The sequence below is a fragment of the Hippichthys cyanospilos genome, chromosome 11, assembly GCF_059441005.1.
Source record: "Hippichthys cyanospilos isolate Australia breed blue-spotted pipefish chromosome 11, RoL_Hcya_1.0, whole genome shotgun sequence".
NCBI classification, from domain to species: Eukaryota; Metazoa; Chordata; class Actinopteri; order Syngnathiformes; family Syngnathidae; genus Hippichthys; species Hippichthys cyanospilos.
Window position 1 is genome coordinate 20,415,016 of NC_142379.1, and position 27,485 is coordinate 20,442,500.

At 39.7% G+C, this 27,485-nt stretch overlaps 1 protein-coding gene across 3 annotated transcripts in view; it reads right to left on the bottom strand.

Moving 5' to 3' along the window:
• Positions 1-2,136: 2,136 nt before the first annotated feature.
• The window catches only part of vaspb (vasodilator stimulated phosphoprotein b), a 43,484-nt gene continuing 18,135 nt past the window's right edge, over positions 2,137-27,485 (bottom strand). The window contains exons 2-14 of one of the 3 annotated variants that reach the window (XM_088427631.1): positions 16,980-17,151; positions 15,362-15,542; positions 13,949-14,015; positions 11,619-11,731; positions 10,825-11,087; positions 7,120-7,229; positions 6,904-6,955; positions 6,731-6,758; positions 6,599-6,641; positions 6,334-6,390; positions 5,666-5,732; positions 5,524-5,581; positions 2,137-3,467 (exon numbers count right to left, since the gene is read on the bottom strand). In XM_088427631.1, the coding sequence (XP_088283757.1) occupies positions 3,433-3,467; positions 5,524-5,581; positions 5,666-5,732; positions 6,334-6,390; positions 6,599-6,641; positions 6,731-6,758; positions 6,904-6,955; positions 7,120-7,229; positions 10,825-11,087; positions 11,619-11,731; positions 13,949-14,015; positions 15,362-15,542; positions 16,980-17,151 (1,246 nt within the window). In that variant the 3' untranslated portion in view covers positions 2,137-3,432. Of the gene's footprint in view, positions 3,468-5,523; positions 5,582-5,665; positions 5,733-6,333; positions 6,391-6,598; positions 6,642-6,730; positions 6,759-6,903; positions 6,956-7,119; positions 7,233-10,824; positions 11,088-11,618; positions 11,732-13,948; positions 14,016-15,361; positions 15,543-16,979; positions 17,152-27,485 lie in introns of all 3 variants that reach the window. The other 2 variants (XM_088427630.1, XM_088427632.1) reach the window with 2 other exon arrangements.

Consider the following 27,485-nt stretch of genomic DNA (forward strand, 5'->3'; position numbering starts at 1 on the left):
ATAAATCTTCTGCCCCTTCCTTTTCATTCTCAACTGACCCTATGAACAAATAAGCCAATATCATTAACGTCACAAGTATCACTTATAATCACACAGTGTTATTAAATCCTCGCTTCAATCCTAAAAAATGTCAGGGCAAATAAACCACTGAAGACGTAAGTTTAATATTCAGACTTTTCGGCTAGTTAACAGCAAGCGGACTACTGTGTTGCTATGTTTTATTTAAGGGTAACAGAGCATGAAACACCGAGCTGGCTAATTCTCCAGTTTCATACCTCTAGAATCATTGGAGAAACACGTATATAAATGGCGACCCAAATGCATTAAATGTAGATGTCAATATTGAGCGGCTGTTGGAAGCTAGACGCCATGAAATGTATAAATCAGATTTCAGGGGGGTGCAGTGCTACACCGGCCTCCCCTTTAGCTCCGCCACTGCCGGTCGGAAGCAAACCAAGCCCATGTTGGCTAATGCAATTGTGCCTCTTTTTCATTACAGGCCGCAATTTAGTTATAGTTTCTGTTGGAGGGCCATTGTGACTGTCAAGTCAAACAAATCTGAAGTATGATCTTTACACGTTTTAAATCTGATACTGCTAAAAATTGTTCAGACAGGGTAATGGTAACAAAAAAAATATGTAAAAGTTGAAGACAACTTACTAATTTAGTATTTTAGCCAGGAGCTTGGAAGTTAGAATTCGCATTTCACGGGGCACATTGAATTAAGTGACAAGCTGGATCTGGCCCGCGGGCCTTGAGTTTGACACATGTGCCTAAGCAGAACCCAGGAGCAAAACCAGATAGTACCAATGCCCATGTTAAAAACCACATGGTGTCCAGATGGAAATGTTTACTAGGTGAATTATTGCAAAAGTAATTTAAATAATTATCATTTTTAATATTGGCGGCTCGGTGGTGCTGTGAATAGCATGTCCGCGTCACAGTTAAAGGGACCAGAGTTCAAATCTACCTTCCTGTGTGGAGTTTGCATGTTTTCCCTGAGCCTGTGTGGCTTTTCTCTGGGCACTTCCTCCATTGGATGCGTTAATGATTATATATATCTTTGTTTCATGCGATTGGCTGGTAACCATTTCTGGGTGTCCCCTGTCTACTGCCCGCAGGCAGCTGGGACAGGCATCAGCAAGCCTGCGACACTTGTGAGGATCAGCGGCTCTAGAAAATGGATGTACATTGGAGATGCTTGAATATCACTCCTATTCTTCAAAAAAATAATTAAAAAAATCATTGAATGAATTATGACGCATTGATGAAGAAGCAAAAGAAACATTACCTGATATTGAATTTTTTTTGTACGCACACCTATGTGTCCACAATGGCGGGCTGCTTAAGTGAGTTCTTGATCCAGAAGCATCAAGTCAGCTCTTCTTTTGAGGCCTGCCAGTCCTTGCAGCTTGGATCGATTAAATGCCAGGTTTTACAGTATATATAGAATATATATAGCAAAATGGCACCTCTCCACTTTCAATACATAATCCCTTTTACAGAAGTATAGCAGAACATATAGCAAAAATGGCAGTTCTCCACTTATTTCAATACAAAATCCATTATTCTTTCCTCAGAAAGACTTCAACGACTTGTCGTTTCTCTGCACGTTTCATTTCCAAGAACAAATCCTTTTTTCATTGACATGGAGGCCATTGCTAAAAGTCGAGTCTGTCCAACATAAGTTTTGCTCTTCTCGAGCTATTATGAGTCAAAAAAAAAAAAGCATGTGGTTGAGCAACAACTTACATCGATCTGTTCTCTTATGTCTTTACACATGGCACAGTAGGCCTGCAACTGTAGCTCGCGGGTGCCTTCAAATGGGTCTGTAGGCAGTTTTCATACAGCCTGGTGACACAAGTTAGCTGAAATCTAATTGGCTAAAACCTTGAACCTAAAACTACAACACCGGAAGGAGCGTAACCAAATGGATGACAGAAAAAACAGGATATGGAGAATAATTTTATATAAAACAATCCAAATAAATTGAAAATGAAATTGACTATTATAGTTATTATAATTATGGTTATGTCAGGTTATGTTAGGGCTGCAGAGAAACCCTTGCTGGCCCTGATGGACCACGGCTGCTTAAATCACATTTGAGGAAGCAAAAAGACACAAATGGAGACAAAATGCATTTCAAGAAGCAGCTGTATTCGACTATAAAAGCATTTCTAATCCAGTGTCTCCAAGCCGTTTTGATTATAACTGAGTGTAAAAAGCCTAGATTCTAGTAGAAATAGCCGTAAACCCAAAATTACATCTCATATGAAATAATCATCAAAAGGACAAAATCCCCATTCACCAGTCATTTTAATTAAAATAGAAAAAACATTTCATTTGCGCTAACACTTTCCCTCAAAACAAATATATATATTTATCCTTATATATATATTTACTGTATATTCATTCTCAAGGCAGTTGGTCATGGCCAAATTAATTGACCTATTCATGGCCGTATATATAATTTTTCAAAAAAGTAGAAAATATAGCTAAGAATTTAAGAAAATAACCAGCAGTAGCAGAGTTTAAGACCACTGCACTGGCCAACAACAAATATTACATTTAAAACTGGGTGGAGGGGGGATAAGTCTGTAAAGGCAGTGTGACATATGCTCACACTAGACTCTGGAACAAGTGCAATGCAAAGAATACATTTCTCAATCATCATACAACAACACTCGTTCACAGCATCCCGGTTGTCCATCAGCATTCCATTTGCTCGTTTCTTCTTCCCGCAGCAGTGAAGGCTTCGTGCTGTGCCAGGAGACGTCAATCCACGGCGTGAAAAGACATCGCAGAGGTCAGGGAAATGGGTTCTCTGCTCTTCCCTAATTACTGATTTCCTGTCTTCAATTTAGCATCAAAGGAAATAAACTACCAGCAGGTCACGAAAGTATTGATGGCTGTTTGCGCGACTCGGATGAGAGAAAAATCAGGATAGTAAAATCCCAACATTCCAGCATCCTGTTCTTACAGTAAAAAAAAAAAAAAAAAATGTGATAACTTCCTTATCCCTGAATACTGCTTGATCAGTAATTGCATGTCAGAAGACACAAGTAGCAGAAAGACTCTTGGTAGGAAAACGATGACAACAAATGTGAAACTGTGGCTGCAGCTGTGAACTCAACTTATTCTCATGGTGGACACATTAGAATAACATAAAACAGGCGAGACAAGAATATCAACATAGAAGTGAATGATGTTTGAACTAGTTGGATGGTGGCCTGAGGAGGTTCCCTGGGTTACCATTTACATGAAGAATATCTAAGCATGGTGACACGAAAGCAACGATTGTGGGAGACAGAAGAAAAAAAAAAAAAAAGACAATGACAAATCCCTGGGCTACATAAGAGGACGCAGTGGAGCAAATGTCCTGGCAAGCCTCCGTTGACCACATCCCTCTGCTACACCAGACGTGCAACCAAACTATGTGCTTCTCTTTTGCAGCTCTTGAATAAAGGCTGTGAGGCAGAAAAGGGACAATCAATCAGGACCAAAATGTTCCTAATGCATGTGCATACCTCATTTAACCACCATGCAACAAAAACAACAGCCTCTAACTTGCTAATAGTAATTACCGTATTTCTAAGAGTTCAAGTCAAACACGCTCATATCACCCCCCCCCCCCCTTTATTTTTTTTTTTTTACTTCAGTTTGGGCAGTTTGGGTGAATTTTACTGTAGACCATGGCTGTCCAATTATAAAGCATGATGTGTGTTACTAAAATGACCAAATTACAGTACTTTTAGGCATTTCTTCATGGTATATTGGAAATAATACTTGCAATTTTGCAGCTATACTCATCCAATTTGTTTGAAATTGAGGTCTTCAAAGATGATTTGCTGATCATCTTACTTGGGATGTTCTTTACCAAAGTGACGATAGTTTCTCAGCCCACCTACCGACATCCATGCCAGCTTGTTCAAGTACACGTTCAAGCCTTGTTGTTGGCAACGCAACAAAGAGGCAATAAGGCAGCGCTTGACGAAAGTGCATTTTTCAACGTTCATGTGCAAGCGCTCAGAAACATATGCATACTAATTAGAGGTACATAAAATAATTTTAAGCCTTGTAAATGGCATTATTGTACTTGTTTCACATTCAACTTAATGTTATTCAAACACAGATATGTGGAAAAAATTGGTCTGTTTTGAGTTATGTGGTTATAAGTTGACCTCCCTACTATGGGGGTTGAAAATGAGAGGAAAACAGAAATGGCACCTGCAGGATGAATTTCACAGCACTTCACAGAAAAAAAAAATAAATAAATAAAATTGTAAGCCATTCTGCATCTGGTCTGACGTAAATGCATTATGACTTCACCAATTGCACCCTTAAAAATAGCAATGTTCTACCGCAGCTTGTTTGCAATGGGAAAAAAAACTGTTCTAAACTACTTTTCAAATTGAGTTGTTGCTTTAGTAAGTGTTCAAAGCAATTTAAAGTGAGGGCAACACAGATAGTGTCAAACATTTGATCAGAGATGTCAAATCCTAATTCATTTTGATAAAGAGGGAAAAGGTATCACCCGTCAAATGTAAATACAGTAATCCCTTGTTATTTGCGGTTAACGGGGACCGGAACCCCCTGCGATAGGTGAAAAACTGCAAAGTAGTGTCACTCTTCAATTTTCATGCATGTGTATGTAGGTACCTGCGTTTTTTTTTAAATGTGAAAAGTACTTATACTTGACATATTTAAGACAAATACTACTGCAGTATACATATTTTTCTCCACTCAATCTTCTCCATAATGTAAGTCTATTCATTTATTAGTGGTTCATTATTATTGCTCTTATTGCTCTATTACTGTTTATTTTTTGTTTGCTTTATTGCCTACCTTATTATTTGCTTGATTTTGGAATGTAGCCCGCTCGGGGAAGTGGACAGAATAACTATCCATATGACAATAAAACTCTTGAAATTTGAATCCATTTAAATCTTAAATTATTAAACTTTACACAGTAACTGTACTGTTATGCCTTCCGTCACATCCCTTTGGCTGTAGCCTCACAGAGAGCCACGGTTATATTAGCGATGCCCTACAGTAGACTTCCGAGCGCCGCTAATATAACTGTGGCTTTCCGTGAGACAGGAAGGGAAAACAGTACAGTTTTGAATAAGGTTTAATAATTTACCATTTAAGTAAATATGTGTACTGCAGTAGTTCGACGTACGAGGAGTGCCAGCACGTCTCTTCGCAACAAAACTTTTTTTCTAATGAAAATAAAATTGTGATGCACTGAAGGCGCGATAAGGGAGGGGCAAAGTCGCAAGGGATCACTGCACTCCAAGGATAAATATGTAGAAAACTTCCTTCATATCACAGTCACCCATCACAAGGCACTCCGGCATACACCAATGCAGCAATTTTTTGTTGTCATAAAAGTACACAATACTGCTTGTGTTTTTACTCAAAAGCAATATGGTCACTGAATATTCAGTTTGGTGTTCAAATGTGATGAAGACACTGGATTTTCTGTTTTAGTGAACACTACGAAGGCTATATATTGCTCACCTTTGATTATTTCATCCTTTACTTTCTGAAGTTCTTTTCGCACCTCCTCAAGTATTTCCTGCAAAAAAGTAAGATAAAATCACCAAACATCAGACACAATTTAGCAAACATGCTTACAAACAACGCTCTGAAATCTAGTTACCTGTTTCATTTTGTCTAAATCAGACTCTTCAAATCCACTTGTGTCACTGTTGTTTGCAGGCTTCACCCTGTACAACAAAGGCAGAAAACAAACACAATGTTTTTTGCCTTTATTTAAAAATATTTGCCTTAAAAAAAGCTCTAAAAGGAGATTGGGAGAAAGTTGCCATGTGCTGCTGTAAAAAAAAACAAACAAACAAACAAACAAAAAAGAATTGACATATATTACAAACTGAATACTTAGACGGCACACACCCATCAGTCAATCAGCATTCATCAAATTTTGTCACACCCCTACATTTGTAAAAGTTATGGATAATTGAGAATCGTTTAAACCACAGTTACCAATACAAATGCGTATTTACTAAAGGTACTGTACGTACATGTACTAAGGATAAAACCAATAGACAGATTGACATCCACCTGTGCAAACAGCAAAGTGATAATTTGACCAAAAGGGGGCAGCACTTCCTAAGAGCACTGACATATTCTATAGGAATACAGTATTAACTCATGCCACGTAACTTCTGTCCTTAATAGGCTAATTATCAGCACAATTACAAGTGCATTATTGTGGGCTTAAATCAGCTGCAAGCAATATTGCCCTTTAAGGAGAAAAAGAAGAAGCAAGGGGAGTGAAGGTCACAGTGGCTGGGATAGTACGTATACCTGGAGCTTTGGGAATATGAGGAGGTGGAGTCCATGCTCTTGGGAATGGAGTTATTCCTGTTAGTGAAACATACATACTCTCCTCTTAGAATGGAAATGGTTGACACTCACGCAACTACAGCACACTTGGAAAACGGAAAAAGCATGCGCATATTTTCATGACGTTGCATGCACAACACAGGCCATTTGGAGTGAGTTCAAACATACAATGCTTCAGGGAAATACATTAATGACACAGCCTGGTAATACATGGCTCATTAATTACCTGCTCATAGTGGATGATTTCTCCCAAGGTCTTCTCATGATCTCTAACAAAGATGAAGTGTGAAAATATAAACATTACCATTTTTTGCTGAACTAAATGGAGGCAGCATGTTTCACACATATTTTGTCTTACCACTTTGACCTTGAGGCTCAGAATCCTCCTGTGTAAAAAAAAAAATACAAATAAATAAATAGCTGCTTAGAGAGTCCTCCTGTAGCACATACTTGTGCCCCGATTCAGAGAGCACAGCCATTTACTTTGTCTTGGCCTGGTCTAATTAGCAAATATTGTAAGTATCTACGTACGTTGTCGTACGTCTTCATCGGTGCCTTCTCTCCGGTGTCAGCTGCTTTTCTCCTGATGTGACAAAAAGTGTCATTTTGGGTCAAACCTCACTTTACTTTATGCCTCAAGTTATTCAAGTGATTGTTAGAATGAAGGCAGAAAAATAACGATGACCATTATAAGAGGCATGGATTATTTTGACGCGCATAAATGCATTCGATTTCGTGCACATCTACCTTCGGGCCAAGATGGCACTCATCTCACCCATCAGGTCGCCGCCACCGCCAATAGAGGAGTTGCTGCTACGGCTGGCATCTGCTCTGCCCACTGGAGCAGATCCTTCCTCCTGCTGAGAACAAAAATATTTTAAGTGTATACATGCATACATGTATGTACTGAGTTCACAATAAGTTTGTATGGAGTAAGACCGCTGTCAAAAAAAGGTACGTGTTTACCATTTGCATCCATGTTTGAGTACAAATTTTGTGACACATGCGCGTTTCACCATTCGTACGAACACGACTCTCACGAGACGCAACTTTACATCTTTGCATGAATTTAGATCTTTGCATGAAACTCTCCTTTGGAGTCTAAACCTTTTGTGCATGGATCCAAGCCAGGGGTCGGCAACCCAAAATGTTGAAACAGCCATATTGGACCACAAAAACAAAAGACAAATGCGTGGAGCCGCAAATAATTAAAAGCCTTATAATGAAGGCAACACATGCCGTATGTATCTATAGTAGCTATATTAGCCGACGATCAAAATGATTAAGTTAACTACGAATACATAATGAGTCATTGAGCCTTCATGATTAAATGTTTTTTTCCTGAAGTGCATCCTGTCAAAAATGACACGCCACGCGACTACTCTGTTGTGCGATGCCGCCTCAAGTTTAACTTCATTACAATAAAAATGAATTATGTTTCATTGCTTTGTTGAAATTAAAGAAAGATATTTGAATTTTTTTTTTTGAGGATTCGCAAAAAACCCAAAATGGAACGTGCATAACGTGCCCTAATCTGGGCAACAGAGTGCAATAAAACGCAGCCTGCATTTATAAAACTAAAACATCAGCCACATACCTGGATAAACGCACAGTCTGTTCAATATCGATCACATCACAGGTAATTGAGTTGATGGCGCTGAATTAATGCCCTTGATTTGTTGATCATGATGTTGCCTGCAATTTTAATCGCTCTTTCACTGTCTTAGCGGAGTCGAAGCATATAGCATGTCTTAAATTTTTTTTTTTTTGGTACTATCCCGGTTTTGTTTATGAAGTCTGTAAATAGGTGTTCTGATACGTTGCTTTTCTGAAATTGGACTGACAGGCTTATTACCTGTGACTCCAAATCCATATTGAGTGAAAATCATTAATATGAATTATAAATTGGAAAGAGATTAACTGCAGCATGACCACAATAAATAATATATATATTTTTTAAAATTCGTAAATAATTAATCATTCTTAATTCCATAACAGGATTCCACTTCAGCTTTCATGTGTTTATCAAGACCAATTCTAAGGGTTTTTTCCAAATCAACTGCAGTGCTTGATTCTGCCAGCAGAGCAGCTGTTCCAGAAGCTTCTCGAAATGATGGCATTCTCACAAAAAATTGGCCCGAAATGGCCCACGACACCCCTCCATGAGCTGTCACCTTACCGTGGTGGAGGATTGTGTGTGTCCCAGTGAACCTAGGAGCTAAGTTGTCTGGGGCTTTAAGCCCCTTGTCGGTTCACCCATGACAAAAAGGTCCTAGGTGAGGGACCAGACTAAGCACACTCATAGATTCCCTATGATGATTAAATATGTTGGATCTTGTTCTCCCTCGCCCGGACGCGGGTCACCGGGGCCCCCCTCTGGAGCCAGGCCTGGAGGTGGGGCTCGTTGGAGAGCGCCTGGTGGCCGGGCCTGCACCCATGGGGCCCAGTCCGAAAGGGTAATGTGGGTCCCCCTTCCCATGGGCTCGCCACCTGTTGGGAGGGGCCATAGGGCTCAGGTGCGACGTGAGCTGGGCGGGGACCTTGGTGCACCTATCCCCTTCTGCAGAAACTAGGTCTTAGGACATGGAATGTTACCTCTCTGGCGGGGAAGGGGTATGAACTGGTGTGCAAGGCTGAGAATTTCTGAGAGGGTAGCCTCTCTCCGCCTTCGGGTGGAGGGATAGGTCCTGTCTGTGCTTATGCACCAAAATGCAGTTAAGCTTATCACCTTCTGCTGTGTTGGCTCCAACAGTGTGGGGGGGGATGCCAGCCAGGCCTGGCAGACCCAAACGTATTGTTATCCGTTCCCTTACATCCGGTGGCCATAGACACGAGATTTGGGGGAAACCTCATTTCCAGGGCCGGATTTGCTTGTCCGGGTAAATAGCCCTCGCAGGACGGCTCGAAGCGGTGCTCGCAATTGGCACAAACGGTAGCGGGAAGGCAGCGTCGGTCTCAACCGTCACTTTTATTTTAATTCATACAACAAAGAACTGCACAGCACTTCCACAGACTTTTTGAGCGTTAACAAGTTTTTCTCAGACACAGAACTTCCCCCACGCATGCGCCGTTTTTTTTACTTCACATTCTCCTTCCTCTCTCTTGCGTGATCAGCCCACCTCTCTCTCCACGCAACAGTATCATGAGGGTCTGCTGGTAACGTGGCTGAGTCCCCAGTCAGAAGGAGTTTCAACTCCCACCTCCTGCAGAATTTCTCCCATGTCCTGGGGGAGGTGGGGGACATTGAGTCAGGGGAGACCATGTTCCGTGTCTCCAATGTCAAGGTGGCTGATTGAAGTTGTGGCCATAAGGCAGGCGTGCCTCGCTTGTCGGCAATCTCCCAGCCAGCTGGTGGACACCAGCAGTAAGGGATGCCATGAAGCTAAAGAAAGAGGCCTATCAGGGCTCCAAAGACAGCTGACAGGTACAGACTGGCCAAGCGGTGCGCAGCTTCGGTGGTCGCCGAGGCAAAAACTCAGGTGTGGGAGGAGTATGGTGAGGCTATGGAAAATTACTTCCAGACGACTTAAGAGGAAATTCTGGTCCACCATCCAGCATCTCAGGAGGGGGAAGCAGTGCACCATTAACACTGTGTACGGTGTAGATGGGGGGCTGCTGACCTCAACCTTAACCTAAAGAACAAGATCCCGGATACAAGCGGCCGAAATGAGTTTCCTCCGCAGGGTGTCCTGGCTCTCACTTAGAGATAGGGTAAGGAGCTCGGTCACTCGAGAGGGACTCTGGGTCGAGCCGCTGCTCCTTCGCGTTGAGATGGTTCGGGCATTTGGTTAGGATGCCTCCAAATTCTGCAGCAGGATGATGCTTCATCGCATACTTCAATCTCTATGTCAAAGTTCCTCAAGCAAAGAAGATCAAGATCCTCCAGGACTGGCCAGCCCAGTCACCTGACATGAACATCATTGAGCATGTCTGGGGTAGGATAAAAAAGGAAGCATGGAAGATGAAACCAAAGAATATTGAACTCTGGGAGGCATGCAAGATTGCTTTCTTTGCTGTTCCTGATTACTTCATCAATAAATTGTATTAATCCTTGGCGAACCGCATGGATGCAGTCCTTCAAGCCCATGGAAGACATACAACATATTTGAAGTACATTTTTTGTTCAATTTTCACACTACCTTCTGTAGGTGACAAAATTTGTCTTGCCAAAATTTGACCTTTATGTTTTCATTAAATGATAAATCTTTTTCAGTAAAGCACATACATTTTCGGACATTCAACATAATTTGAGAGGGTCTTAGCTTTCATATGAGCCATTTCTGAAACCAATTTAACAATTAAAAGTCAGGTTATTAGCAATTGTTTCTACAAAATGGATAAGCAAGACTTTTGCCGGGGACTGTATATAGAGCTTTAAGATGTGGCATCCACGGACACAACGTGCTGAACCTGCTGCACAATGACAGTAAAGACATTCTATATTCTACTCACTTTAGATACTTTGCGAAGTTTCGCTCCTGCCAGGGCAGCAGCTAAACCTCCACCTCCCCCACCACCAAGGCTAACTCCATTTGATGGGAGAGGCGGTGGAGGGGGTGGTCCTCCAGCTGGTGGGGGTCCTGCGGCTGGTCCAGCTGGTGGGGGTCCTGGAGGGGGTGGAACACCATTGGCTGGAGGAGGCCCAGGGGGTGGTGGTGGCGCAGGTGGTGGAGCAAGCCCCCCAAGGCCTGCAGGTGGAGCAGGAGGAATCGGCGCTAAAATATGAGATGGTGATTTTAGTATATAAGTGTGTGTGACAGTCAACAGTTCCGAAAATGTTTTTCAACGGTCCTTCTTTCATGACAATTAATTGCTAGGGACCAGATTTTGGAGTAAAATTTCTGGTTGCAGTCACGTGAATAACTACGGAGCCCCTAAAGGGACATGCTCATTTCTGGCGAGCACGCGATACTATCTGGTGCACACGCGATAGTTTCTGGTGCGCGCGCGATACTATCTGGTGTGCGCTGATACTATCTGGTGAGCGTGCGATACTATCTGGGGTTTTTTTTTTCCCGCATGTCCCTTTAGGGGCTCCGTAAATAACAAAAAATACTAAGATTTTGCTGACTAAGAGTAATGCGCATTATAATTTTATATTGTCATGATCACCATTTCTAAAAATTGCATGCATATTACACTGCACACCTGCATATGCACCCAATGAAGATCTAAAAACACACGTCACAGGAAAAAAAATTAAGTAGCCGACTGGTCTGCTGACTGACGCAGTCATTTTGCCGGACCTGCTGGAGCTTGTCTCTCTCTCTCCAATTTTTCTCTTTCCTGGCGCTCTCGTTCTTGACGTTCTCGCTCCTGTCGCTCCCGTTCTTGCTGCTCCAACCTCTGTTGCTCCAATCTGCAAACACATTGTTATCTACTATGTATGCCAATTCTTACTGTGTAATGGATTTCAAATACACTTTAAAAGTTTGCCTCTCTGACAGGTCAAATCTATTCTCTAAGTATTTGATCCTTTTTGAGTTGTATGTAACATAAAAGTTGATCAACTTCAGGAGCATATATAAGGTCAGTTGTACGGTGGCCGATGGGGGCTGTTAACACAGGTGGGAGGCAAAAAAACCAAACTTCGAACAAAAAATGTAAACCCATTAATACTTAGCCAAACACACACACACACACACACACTTAACTACTTAAGTCAACTTAAGCGTACTTTGTTCAAATCTAACCGTCAAAGTTTAAACAGACTATTAAATAACCTGTTAATGACATATCTGTGAAGGGAGAAATGTGACAATTCCTTCAATGTATTTTTTGGCAAAAGTTCCAAGTACTGTGAATAATAAACTATTTAGAGTCCCTGAAAATGCTAGCATTTATTTAACCCTAACCCTACCTGCTCAGCATTTAACAGCTCCTACAGAATGCAGGGGCAAAGTTGAGTTTGAATGTTGAGTAACAGAAATGCAACAGAGGGGATTTGTCACTTGTGGGTAATGATTATGAACAATGCAGGGACTGGGGTGTTAAATATAACATCTGACAAGCGCTGTTCTGGAGCTTAGCAGTAGAGCTTGGACTCGCAACCAAATGTTTGTTCATTATTCGGTGATATTTTATGGTATCTCTGTGTGAAAGAGGCTTAAGTTTGAACGTGATCCAAATATATCCAAACAAACAGACTACTTTTAATCCCTGGAATCCCATCATTTGCATACATTAACCTTAACTATCTACTATTGTTCAACATATTGGATGATGTATGTATGCAACATCCCCACAGGTCATCAATTAGCTTACTGAAACGTGGAACTGCACAGCCAAAATTCACTATGAAGTATGTAACAAAGTATATTGAATAATTTGTATGGTTACTAAAAAGTCCACAGATGGGACAGTGTGGCCTAATTCGAGCTGCTTCGGTTCTCTTCAACTAAGTCCCCACCACATCTGGCATCCTGCAGCTGTATGCAACACAGCTCACATACAATACAAACACATTCAAAGTACTGCGTACAAACATGACACACTCAGTACAATTGAAAATTTTCGCTTTGCTTCGACAAAGAGTAGTGACGGTGGGTTGATCGTGACCACATCACTTACCACTGCTTGATACTTGTCGTTAACCCATAAGGTAATGTTTTGAGCACTGATCCAGATTCCAGCCTAAAACCAGGAGTGTAAATAACATTGACCTGCATGTAAATCTGCGGTTTATTTTGAAGGTTTTAATAGCAGTGCTTTATTCCTTAAGCCACAGCATGCAGCATCCAGCAGGACAAACACTGGTTTGACCGGCAGTCTCACAGGCCAATCATCAAGCTTTTAGTCTAAATGAGATTAAAAGTTAATGCCAAGTCCGTGCAGGCTAGCATAATGGCCTCTACTGGAGGAACAGATAAAAGGATGAAGAGGAGGTGGGGCTGATGTGAGATGTGCCGGCCTTGCTGTCTATTTAACCTTTAACCTACAGGGGCTGACAGTTTAGCAGTGTTAGGCTAATGCCATCAAATCCTGTGCATATGCTTGTGCGCAAAACTACTGCACAGTTTATAGGTTGCCAGAACTGACCATGATTGTTAAATGAACTCAAGGCATAATTGATGGATTGCATGTGTGGGCTTTTTAAGACTACTTTGTGGTAAGTAGAAGTCTTAAGTCCTTCACAAAACATTCGGATTGTCTGTGTTGAATTAAAATAAAATGTTTGCAAACATCTACATGTATTTTGGAAAATAATGTCCAGCATTTTTGCCTCGAGTGACATGTTATGGATCAAAAATGTCCCCAAATCATTTAAAAAAATGTTAATGCATTTGTTGCTTTCTATTTGAAAAAAAGTTCCAAGGGATGGAAATTAAAAAGACAAAATGGTACAATTCTTTAAGGAGGAACTGGGGGGGTTCAGTGACTTGCTCACAAGACACTTTGACAAACACAATGGTGGGGGGATCAAACCCACAAACTCCCAGTTGAGAGACAACCACTAATACTGAGCCACGCCATAAATTAAAACAAATATTTTATTTTATCTGTGATCAAAACAAATCAAAAGATAAATTGATGATTAACAACCATTAATTGCAACCCCAATGTGAAGATCTATTACCTCCTTTGCTGCTCAATCTCTTCGAGAGATGGACCATTTGACATCGGCCGCGGAAGGGTTGCATATCCTGTCAAAATACAATGCACAAAAACACAGATTAGAAATCCCCTAAAACCACCAAACTGGATTTGACGTCTCTCCTGATTGCATGACTTTAATTTCTTTAAACAGGTCAAGAGCAGAAAATAAATATTATTACACACACACACACACACACACACACACACACACACACACACACACACAAACACGCACGCACATCAAAACGATTGCAAAAGAGAGCAGTAATATTGCTATTTTTTTCCATTCAATCACAGGTACTTACATATTTGTATTTTTGGCATTTTTTTTTTCCCCAGTTAAGGTGTTAGGCTGAAGGAGGGTCTAAAATGGCTGGGACTAAGAATTAAGTACTAATGTAATCAATTACTTAAGGTAATCAAGCACTAAAGTAATTACTTTCAAGGTATTAAAATACTAAAGTAATCAATTACCTTAGGATTAGTAATTGATTACTTTAGGATTACTAATTGATTACTTTAGGTACTGAAGGAAAAAGAGTAATCAATTACTTTGTTACGTTCGTTAGATAGCCTATAGTACCATTACACCTGCACAATTGCAAGCAATGACATTTTAACTTGACGAGCTCGAACCATTCAAGAAACATTGACCATTTCAACACATTTGGCTTTGTATTTAATTACCTTTCGTAAGTACTTAAAGTAATTTATTCCCTCAAGTACTAAATTGATCAATTGATCAGTTCAAGTTGTACCCTGCCTAGATAATGGATGGGTGGAATTCACTGATTGTTCCTTGCCATTTAAAGATCTTTGTTGATAAACACTTATTTCTGTTTTTATGGGCTTACGTGATCTTTAAGATGCCACAAGATGGCAGTCAAGGCGGTGGTGGTGTTGACATTTTGGCAGAAACCGTAAAAATTTTGTCTCTATGAAAGACAACATCTAGAGTAATACAGTATAGAGCTGAACACGATTTTACAAATGTCTGTTGGTTTTCAGTTGTCAATTGGGTTTTACAGTACAATACACTATAGTCACAGATATAGTAAGTGTTTGCAGATCTACACTCAAAAGTAAATTGCAATAAATGTCGCTACTTGATTACCTTAAGTAATTAAGTTTGTATACGGCATTTCTTTTCAAATAGTGTGTCAGGCCTGCTTGGGGGGGGGCGATGCTGGGGGAATGACCCCAGGTAAAAGGCCTTTTTTATAGATAATAATCTTATTTATACATGGTGCAGGGGGGGGGGGGTGCAAAAGTTTCCTCTTTCCTAGAATGGGGTATTTGCAAAAAATAATTGAAAAGCACTGATATATGGGAAGTTAACGGGGCAAAAGGAGAAGCATATTTTGAGGCTGCTTATGGTAGTGAGAATCAGCACCTGCATCTGCCATCGAGCTGAGCACCTCAAGAGCATGTGTCATGCCATTGGCAAAAAGCGCAGCATCCTCCTTGCTGCCAAAATTGAGTCCCCACACCTGCCGGGCATCCCGCCACTGATGGAAATTAGGTGTGGCTTGGTTGTATTTCAAGCCTCTCACAATAGGACAGTTTATAACCACCTGTATATAAGACAAAACAAACAAAAAAAATCCATTAAAAAAAGTTACCCTCCTCTCACCAAATAGACAAGAAAAAAAGTGCATGTAGTATATAGGAGATTTCTCAGTTGCTGACTAAAAAAAACAAACAAATCAAAACAAACACTGTTCATGCATCATGGTTTTTCATTTAATCCAGTAGGTGGCGTCAAGCTAACAAATGAAAAGAGAAACAATAATGTGGTTTTGAGTGTTGCCTGAATGTGCTGACATGCCATTTCACTATTTGTTTAACACTGAATTCCACAGAGCACAGAAAAAGAGGAGAGGGTGACTATCATAGATAGTAAAACGCAAATGAAAGGGAAGGAAAAGGAAAGATGTATTATTACATTGTTGCCCCTTGGTGATCTCAGTCTCCACTCCAGACACACTAAGAGGACACACTAAGAGAAAATGGTCTGCACAGGGCATTGAGCCCTTTTCCCCAAACTGTCACAGGAAATGCTCGAAGAGGCTAAATATCTCACAGGAAACATCATCCACTTTAAGACTCCCTCTCTGGGGAGCACTTTAGCATGGTGAATGTTTAAACCGAGACGCTGAGGCAGCAGGCAGAATGAGAGTGTGGTCAAGAATAGATCCCTCCAAACTCACTTAACCCTTATTACAAAAACTCAATGGTCCATTTTTATCTAATGTTATCTCATGAGTCACCATCTTATAATAACTAGTCACGATCTTATAAATAACTAGTTCATACTGCAAATGAGCATTACGGATACATCCTGAAGTCTTTCCATTTTAGGTGAAAGACATGAAAAAAAACAGTAGTTTTTATGGTAAGAATTGAGTTTAAAACAGAACTGTATTAAGTTTGATTTATAATAGAATGGGAACTGTATCATCTGTCTTGAATTGCTGTGCGTTTCCAATTTTCTTGTCACAATTTTCCTTTGTGCCATCGCTGATGCTCTGTGCGATAGTGCCATAAATCAAAATAAAGACTCAAGTTAGTCCTTGAAATGCTTGATAAGTTTTAATTTCACAAGGTACGATGAGGCAGGGGTGGGCAATTTTGGTCCTTGAAGGCCGCTATTCTGCATGTTTTAGATGTTTCTGACCTTAAATACACCTGATTCAAATAGTCAGGGTAATTATCGTGGCTACTGAAAAGCTTGCCTAGGAGCTGATGATTTGAATCAGGTGTGCGGAATGATGATAACATTTAAAAGATGCAGGATAGTGGCCATCGAGGACCAAAGTTGTCGACTTGTGTGCTGAGGCATGAACGACAAATCTTACAAAACTATAAAACATCTGATTTATCTAATTGAGAATACAAAATTACCACTTAAAAAAAACAAATCTCCGAAATTCTAGGACGTAAACCCAGAATCTGCGATGGAGGGTGTTTTAATGTAAATAAATTTCACGTTTGCTGTGAATTTACATCACCTGCTGGTCTGTCTGCATCTTGCGTCCCACAATTCGGAAGGCATTGTTGGAGGGGTTGTGATAGATCTGGACTCGGCTGAATGTCTGGGGTCCAGCTCCCGCCGGCATCCACTTCTTATTGCCATCATCATAGATCATCACAGTGGCCCGAGCCTGGCAGATACTCGACTCACTACAATGAAAGGCAGAAAACAGTTCATGCGGTTTTGTATGCAAGCACCAATAACACACCGGTCAATCACAAATCCATGGATAGCCATCAGTTTTTCCCACTTGCTGTTATGAGAGTTATGAGAGCTTTTGGGTACTTATCCATCTTTTGTTCTTCATTAGTCCTACAAGTCTTCATAATGTATATTCTACAGTATGTGGCCACTGTCCAGTATACAGTATGTTCAATATGTCGCTAACTCTCTTGCTTTATGTTAGGGTAGTCAAAAAATAAAAAGTGTCTGATATGAGATTACACAACCAAATCCACATCCTAGCTAGATCAGATGTCATTTCATGCAAATATAAAAACTGCATCATCACTAAGAAACAGCAACATTGATATGATGTAAAAGTGTAGACTTTTTTCTCTGTAGCAATCAATGAAATGCTAAGGCTAAAAACATAGGAAACTATTGATAGACTGGATTCACAACAAATTAAGAAACCCACACACTACGGTGATTGACAAAATACAGGAAAATTGTGCATGGGTCTGGAATCTTCCATCTTGTGGAAAAACCTAAAAATGTGATTTGACGTGTGAAATCATGATAACTAATTTGGGTAGTGTCTAACAAGACAGACTACTGCGCCACCCCAACAATGACAAACACAGGACACGAGAGAAAGACGAAAAGATGAGTACCATCCTACTTTATTTCATACGCCCTGCAACCCCTTCTGTGCCTTAATCCATCTTTTCCTCCATCTGTCTCATCCATGAAACAATCTGCCACTTCCCTTCCTATGACACCACAGTGAGACCACAACCCACTTCCTGTTGCAAACCCCTCCTTATAAGGACTGTTTTGGCCCAATCAATCAATAGTCACTCCCACATGCTTCTTGTGACTTATAAATGGCAGGTTAATTGTCCTGTCTGTTGGCAGTCTGGAGAACATGGAAAAAGCGAAAAGAACATGACTCTACATGACTCTTTTTGTAAAACACGGCAGTTCAAACCACTGGCCTTTGAATGATCAGTGAATTCAGTGAATAAAAGGATCCATCAGGTTAAAAATTAATTATGGCTGGAGGATTATACATCAAAAAATAGTGCTGGGATTCCAGATCGGATGAGCCTCGCACATACTGTTGATGTGCGGTCAAGGGAAAGGGCTTATGGGAACTGGGAGGGGACGGACACTTTGGACTGAGAAATAGATGCATTTTTAATGGAAAAGAAAGTGATGGCTCAGGGTGAAACCGTGAGTGCGCAACTGCATTATTGATACAACTACAGAAAGTCTCATAGCTAGTGTGGTGCATGCACATAAGGATGAAGTCATGTACACACCCTCTCCAGTGCAATATAATTAAGTACACAGCAGACAGAGAACCACTTGAACCCCTTTTAATGCTAAGGTATTCCAGCCAGGTGGTGTAATCGTTTTTGTATTGGTCCTGTGACGTCACAGTTCGATGAGTACTGATACACAAGAAATATGAGGATAATTGCAGCATCTGCACTTCAAACAAGGTGGCAGTAATATGTAATCTCCATTGATTGTTGTCAGGTGTGACAAGGACCTTAGGCTCATTTGGCAGCATAAACAAAAATGTCACCGTTGTGTAATCTAAACACAGACCCATAACAAAAAAAAGGTGATGTTGAAAAACTGTTGCATTTCATAAATCACAGAACCCAAGCTACATGCTCAACAACACCAAACTTCAAAACAATTGTACTTGAGGCTAACCATGGCACAAAATTAAGTTCTGGCCATATTATTATGTCCCACAATGTACACACTTTAACTAAAGCTAAATTCATTACACACTCAATTCAAAAGTAGAAGTTGTGTAGAGAATTGATCGATTGATAAAAAATGCTGTGACACTGTACCTTGTCTTACAAATGGTCATGCCTTGTTTAATTACATTCATGGTGTGCGATATTTTGAGTCATTTGTTTGTATTTTGATCCTTTAAAATGTTTTCAAATTAAAATGATAATCGTACCAAACATGTTTGTGGTCCTGCCATTATCTCTGCCTGCCTTTTTCTAAAAATGTGTGCACATGTATTTGTGTGGCCTGCATTGCTGAAATCTCAATTAAAAAAAAAAAAGTGTGATTAATACTGTAAAGCAGTAATTAAAGTATATATATGAATACGTGCAGTGTATGTTCCTGACATTTTAAAAATTGGAATTTAAGCTAAATTGTTCAGGAAGTTAATTTCTGAAGTTTAGCAGCTCTCTGAATGTGTTGTCAAAGAAATAGTCAAATTAAACTGTGTTTAACCGAAATAAACATCTGCCAAGTGACACAGTAATGCACGTTGTGTCATTGGCCAAACACAATTAGAAATGTGTAATCTGAAGTTTAGCAGCTCTCTGAATGTGTTGTCAAAGAAATAGTCAAATTAAACTGTGTTTAACCGAAATAAACATCTGCCAAGTGACACAGTAATGCACGTTGTGTCATTGGCCAAACACAATTAGAAATGTGTAAAAGTATATGGAGAAAAAATAGTGGCTGCCTTTACTGGTCTTATCCTTCAGAGGCTCATTTGCTAGTGAGGGGTTAACAGGAAACCAAATCGCAAGGCCAGGGAACAGGCCCATGTCTTTATATGGGAGTACAAGGCTCCTGCAGCTCTTTGCTACAGTGCTGGCAAGCTTGGTCAGGCCTTGTCACTCCCCCCTCCCTCCACCGCTCTTCAACTCAAGCAATTTAACAAGATGTGCCTCTTGATGCTACGCATGGATATCTTATGCAACATTAGAGCACATACTTATTATACCAGCCAACTCGAGCTGAGTGACTTTATAACGCTCACATTTAGTGCAAAAGTAGCACCCACATTTAAATAACACAGCCGTGATCTCAAGAGTCATGATTGAAATTTTAGACAACGAAAATGAAATATATCTAAGATGACGTCGATAGACTTGACACTTAAGCTGAGTAATACCAACTGCATTGTATCCATTTCAGACTCACAGTCCTTTTAAACGCAACAACTACAACTTGATATCATACCACGAAAAGAAAATTTGTCTTGGTCCCACATGAAGAACCAAGTACAGTGGGCCCCCGTGTTACGAACTTAATCCGTTCAGCGGCTAGGCTCGCAACTTGAATCGCTCGTATGACGGGCAATCCAAACCTATGTTAATTAGTGAATGCGTGCAACGCGTGCAAAAACCTTAGGTAAACACATCACGACTTTATACACATATTAAAAATTAGTAAAATAATCGACTATACAGTTAAATTTAATAACATAAATATACAAAGGAAAAATGTCATTTACCTTTGGGGCGACGTGACTTGAGCTGGTGGTGGGTGGAGGCGGAGGGGAGCAGAGACGAACCCGCAGAATTTATTTTATTTCTTTCCTAAACAAGAACTTTTCTTAAACTAGAACATATCACCAGCGATTTCCTTCTCTTTAATCCATAATAGAAGAAGCCTCTCCGTTTTGTTGTCGACCGAGGTCCGTCCACTGACAACGAAAGTCTTGCCCTTAGAAGACTTGCTTGCTATGATAGCTTCCTTGTTATTGAGAATTGTACATATTGCCGAACGGTTACGGCTATACTCACTGGCAAGGTTAACTATGCGTGCACCACCTTCGTATTGTTTTTATTATCTCCCGCTTACTTTCTATTATCATCAACCTCTTACTTCTTCCTTTACCGCCACTTGCAATTTTAGAAGCCAAGTCTAACAGATAAAGTTTGCAAAGTTTTCACAACACACCGACCAGCTCGTGCCATCAAGCTAGATGAGGGCGTTGGGCCAATAGCATATCGGCATTTCTGTGATTGACGTAACGCCAGCCCATAGCATATCCGCATCTCCGTGACTGAGACAGTGACTGTGACCTTAATCGACCAATAGCATATCAGCATTTCTGTGACATGTGAGAAAAGTTGTTTTTGTTGATGCAGCAAAGCGAAAAAACTAGTGCGGACACACTGACTGGCATGTTGGATCGTTCGTAAGACGAAAGGTTTGTGCGTGAGAGGGGGACAAAAAAACGCCTCGGTCCACGTCGTAAGATGAAAAATACGTAAAACAGGAGATTCGTAAACTGGGGGCCCACTGTATATTACTTTTTAATGCTGCCCAGGGTACAGGGAGTAAATCTCATTTCAGATAAAAATACATTGATGAAAAATACCTGTCGAAGTATGCAAACTGAACATTTGCTCAGCGTGTCTCATCTATAATGTAGAATGGGAGACAAAAGTTTGTCCTTGGATTTTACCAACGCTACACTCAATTTCTAAGGTTCACTGTATTTGTGACAGAGCCTGACATTAAGCCTTTTATGGGTGTTGGTCAGGCAAGTGACTGTGGCTCTGCCAGAACTAACGCTGGCTCTGAATTTGACCAATATTTAACAAAATTAAGAATAAACTAATAAAGAAGTATTCATATCGAAGCTGCTGTATGAAGTTTTATATTTATCTTTGTCTCCAGACTTTATAGATACCCTTTTGAACACAGAAAACACATTTCTAAAATTAATTCAAGGGCATTTAAAGTGAACCTGTAGAGCTGAACAGGAAAAACAAATGTAAAAATTGCACCCAAATGTGCATTTTGTTTCACTGGTTGTAAACTCAACTTAAAACCAGAAGGGGAAGAAGATGTGACACAAAAGTTGATCCTTCCATTGTCTAACACTCAATGAGTGTCATTTTCTTTGAGACCATGCTATCAATCTGTCAGTCTCATACGTTTGCATGTCAATACTGATGGACTGAATTAATTAAAGGAAATATGGACTCTGGAAAAATGTGAGACTAAAACCCTGTCTTCATCGACTGTTTCTAACCTGCACTACTTTACTCTGCTTTCAACCAAAAGGCACCCCCACTCCTCTGGAGCCCCTCCTCACCTCACCAGTGATGTCATGTTAACGGCTACTATAGTAAACTATATAGTACTACTATATAGTAATACTATAGTAAACAAGAACAGAATATTGCAATTGGTGCTCGAATTGTGGGAGTTTTGGAATACTGTACTAACCAGAAGGTGATACTGATGTAATCCACCGATAGAAGGTTGTAGAAGTGAAAGTTTTTTCATCTTCAACCACTCCTTGTCTATAATAGTGGCTGTTTCCCATGTTTAGTTTTAAGTGCAGCATATTTGAATCTGTCTCGGACCAATCAATGACCTCCAAAGTATTTACGTCACATTTTGAAACCGGGCTACTTATTTTGGAACCACAACAGGTAACAGAAAAAGCAAGTAGGGTAGATTAGAGCCGGGTAAATTTCTTCGTGGTAACTGATTTTGTCGAGTAGGGTAGATAAGGTCGGTGGACATGGGGCTTAATTGACTTTTGTCAGATCCAACTGATTCTGGAATGCCGCAAAATTGGGACGACACAGCTTGAGGGAGAAGGCAAGCACTTAACGTTATCTGGCTTGATCTGTCACGTTCTGGTGTTATCAAAAAAAAAAAAAAAAAGCGAGAAATCGCCACCAAGATTAACATGACATTCCTTTGTTGTTGTACTATTTATGTTTTGACAGGTTGAAGTGGACAAGTGTAGGAATGTGTGTGTGAATTTTAGTAGCTATTGGTTACGTTTTTCGAGCTGTTCATGCTGTATGCCACTTTGCTTGCTTTCCAAGCATCGCTCGAGTGCTGATACAGTCAAGCGGGATAAAAGTGAATTGCTGCAATTATTCTATTATTTTTGGTAGAGTTCCTACAGAGAATTCATTGCATTTTTTATTATTACAATTTTTTGCTTACTGAAAAACCACAAATTTCTACTTGATTATGACTAGCCTTTGGTAATTAGATTTTTTTTTTTTTTTTTTTAACTAAAACAGCATACTACTTTTGTTTCTACAAATATTAGGTTGGACAAATCTCTGCATAAATTTTGGTCAGAGAGAAATTTGATGGCTGAAACAGCACAAATGAGTCAACATGGTTTGTCAAAATGTGATCAGTAGCAACGGCAACTGTATAAGGCTGTCAATATTAGCGTGCAGTCATTTATGTCTATCACAGCAACCTATAGGTTGCTAGCATGTGGCACGATTTCCGCTTTGTTTTTTTGCCCACGAGCTATTTTAGTTGGAGTATTGTTAAACTGATAAGCTTGGATTGCAAAATATTGCTTCTTCTAAAATTGTACATTTTTGCTGTGTTATTGGGTGTTACAACAAAGCCAAGGTGAAAAGGGCCGAGGGGAGGGCTATTTAGATTCTGAGGATATAGAGTTATGCACAAGGGCCCTAAGTCAGACACCAAGAAGTATCAAAAAGTAACATCTCCTGTGCAGACAATCCATAGTTTTCCCTCATGTTTGCTTACCTTTGAAATCGTATTAACAGAAGATATTTGTTTAGAAACACTACAATATTTTAAAAGTGTTAAATTATACCAATCAGCAAACTGCTATGTTTTGCATTGCATGACTCATCAGTTGGCTGAGAGCTAACGTCTTGAGGCAAACCCTGATTCCTGCTATTTAAGCGAATATCAAGTTGGCTGTTGCTGAAATGGGAAAGAATAAGTATCCTCTTCGTTTGTTCTGTCTTTCCCTGTTGTTGTTAAAGCCACAGGGCCAAGAGGTGTACTACGAGCACAATGAGCCAATACGGCAATCATGATGACAACTGCAGAAAAGTTAAAACGTGATGCTTCGTCACCCCATTATGTATAATAAAGTGCAGATAAGCACTGCACAAGAACTGTCAATTTCAGAGTTACATAGGGCTGACCGTATCCGTACAACATTAACAACCGGGTGTTTTTGCAGTCATCCAACTTCCTGAATAAAATGTTGAAGTTTACAATCTGTATCTATACACTTAGAAAATAGTTGCAGGCCTCCAATGATTTGTAAACTTTCATCTGGTTGTGTGTCACATTCCATCTTGTTAACAGCAGCAGCAGTTAACAATGCCGAGGTAAGACACATTTGGCCAGGCTGCTGAAAAATATCGTGTATGAGTTAGAATAACTTTCATCTTGTGTGGCAATTTTTTAGATTACCTGGCAGGTGCTCAAAATACTCTGAAAATGCCATAATTAATGTTGGTGATCAATGTTAACAGCTGTTTGTACGTGCAGCGTGCATGATTAATACCTTACTGGAAGCGCTAATTTATGCTAGACCAAGCTGTAGTGCACTGATTAATACTGGCACCAGTTGCCGTATGTTAATGTCAGCATAATTAAGTCATTTGTTGGTGGTGAACAATACTGTGTTGTGTGTATCAGCAGACGGGAGCAACAGTAGAAAGATGAATGTTACACCACATTATGCCGCAAACTCCAAAATAAAACCAATAAGTTTTTGTGGCAGTATTTATTTATTTTTGGTAAACTTCAAGTTAAAATTTGAAGTTGGCCTTCTCACCACAGTTCTACCATGAGCAAAATAAGGTGTGGTTATCCCCCCAATACAATTGCCTCCCTATCCCAAAAATCTCTGGTGAAACAAATACCCTATGTGTGACATCCATTGAGTCTTCTCAAAATATCCCTAATAGTGAACAGTGTGAAATCAAATACGAAAAAAAAAGAGAATCTACTGTATAGGTGTGTATATAAAATTTTGGCCATTACATTTCAGCCACCAAACAAATTGAGAAAAGGGTTTGAATGTCACATGTGGGAAATCCCAAATAATTGCAGACAGGCTTCGTTGTGTACAGAAGTGAGAAGAGGAAGTTTGTGTTTCAAAGAGGAAACGTGAGAGATTAAAAAAAACAAAAAACAAAACCTCAGTGCACCTTGTTCTGTTTTTAACTACGGTGAAACCTACGTTGTATGCCGTGCAATGATTGCAGTTTTGTTGACAAGGGGCCAGATCTGAGTTCTTAAGATTTTTCATGAGCCAAATTGTGGTGTTTCTGCCAAACTAGCCCTGGCCCTGTATATCACTAGGAATGAGCTGATAACTCATGCCACAATGCACCTGTACATCACTAGGGTCAACCACAATATTTTTTCAAAAAATCTACACTATTAGCCATGATTTGCATTAGGCATCGTTTGAATTTTACAATTCCAGTTTTGATTCTAGTCTCTGAACTATTGATTTTTTTTTTATCTTTTATGTTAAAATAAAGAAAAAGTCATTAAAACTATTTTTTAAACAACAATGTTAAAATAAAGACAAAAAATCATATAAAATGGTGCTAACTAATATTTTGATAACTCATATGAATCATATGCACTGTTCTTTATTTTGTTGACTTTTTAATCTTCGTGAACTTATTGAGTTACTCCGGTTGGGCCCACGGTTTATGAACTCCCTCTTTTACGAACTTGTCAACTTACGAACGTGGACTGCAGAGTTTTTTTTGTCCCCCTCTTACGCACAAACCTTTCATCTTATGAACAATCCAACATGCCGGTCGGTCAGTGTGTCCGCACTATTTTTTTCGCTTTGCATCATTTTTGTCCAAGCCTGTTTCATTAGTTTGTTTTTTTAAATAGTTATGTTAATAAGCAATTCAAAAGTGATGGCTGATTTTGATTATTTAATTTTCCATAAATGTTTATTTATTGTTACTTTTGTAAGTTTCAAGTGATTTCAGTGAGAATTGTGGGTTTTTCCTTCTTTAACTGAGGGTTACCAACAATTTTGTCCACGTGTGTGTGTGTATATATATATATATATATATATATATATATATATATATATATGTAAATTACCATTGATGTAGTAATATGCTTGTTCTGTTATCATCTGCCCAAACTGCTAATGGGTGACCTGAAGTAGGGGGTCCTAAATAATCATTTTGTCCCGCAGTCATATTTTACCTGTCTGCTCACCAAGGCCCAAGCGCCTTGAAATTCTCTGAGTGGCGAAGGTGGCAAATGGTTCAAAATATGTAAGCAAATAATTTAGGCTTCAGTCTTCCATTCTAGTGGTTGATATGAAAAACAGTGCATTGGAGGAGATTGGACCCTATATTGAATAGTAATAATAAGAAAAAATTAAAATGTAAACATATTTTTCCAAAGTGGAGTCCATGGCTTGACTGCAGGGGATCCGTGAAATAATTAGGGTTATTAATGAAAAAAAAAATACATCTATGAACATTTCAGGTAATTTTAATTTAATTTGAAAACTAATAATGTTTAAATGTCAAAATGTGTTGTCTACATACAATTGCTTGCTAACGAAACGATGAATGCAGCAAAGCTAAAGTGGAATTCTATTTTATTATGCTGTTTTTGACTAAATATTTGGCAGCAATCTATTTGAGGGAACTTGATCTGCTTTATTATTCAGAGGCGTGCAATTTGCAATTTTTTTTTTCTAAACCAGTGCATCTGAAAAGTAGCAAATATACTTGATGTCAAATTGAATTTGTTGGTGAATAAAAAGGGCACTTTATGTTTGGCTTATTTTTTTTGTTTTGTTTTGTTTCCACAAACATTTGCAATGGGGTTCCTTGGAAAATTTGCTTTCTAAAAGTGGTCCCACCCAAACTCCAAAAACCTTGAGAACCCCTGGTCTAAGCAGGCAAAAATTAGGCACACTTTTTCCTATTTTAGAGTCCTAAACAGGCAAGAATACTCAGGATTTTAGAGAAATTTAGGGGTACGTTACAATTCAAGCAATGGCTGTTAAGGACGTTTTCAGCCGTTTTGCCTGTTTAGACTATCGGCCGAAAGCGGCCGCTGTATCCAGTAAAATAATAAAATAATTTACCTGTTTGTGAGTCACTGCTTATTGCAGACAATATTTGTTCCAGTAAAATCCATCCATTTTATACAGCCGCTTATCTTCACCAGCGTCACTGACTTGCTATTGCCTACCACAGCTGTCTACGAGTAGTAGGTGAGGTAGCATCCTGAACTGAAGGCCAGCCAATTGGAGGGGACACAGAGACAAAAAAAAAAAAAAAAACATTCACTCTCACAAACACACCTAAGGGCAATTTGGAGAGTCCAATAAACCTATTAGGGTATGTTTTTTGGAATGTAGGAAGAAGCCCAGTGTGCCAGGAGAGAACCCGTGTGGGCTCACAGAGAGCATGCAAAAACCACACAGGAAGACCGAAACGAACTGGAATTGGACACGAGCTCTCAATTGTGAGGCGGAGGTGCTAATGACTCAACCAGCAAAATATTTAGCTAATTTTTATTATCCTGAGTCACTGTCAATCATTACATCATATGAAATCATGGTATGCATCAGCCAATATGGTTATGCTATACCTCCCAGAGAAATTGTGCGACCAAATCCTGTGTAGTGTGAACAACTGAAATTGTTGGCACCAGTGCAAAAAGTTAGTGCAGACCCTGGTATCTCCTCTCCTCACTTTATTCCTTCATTTGTTCA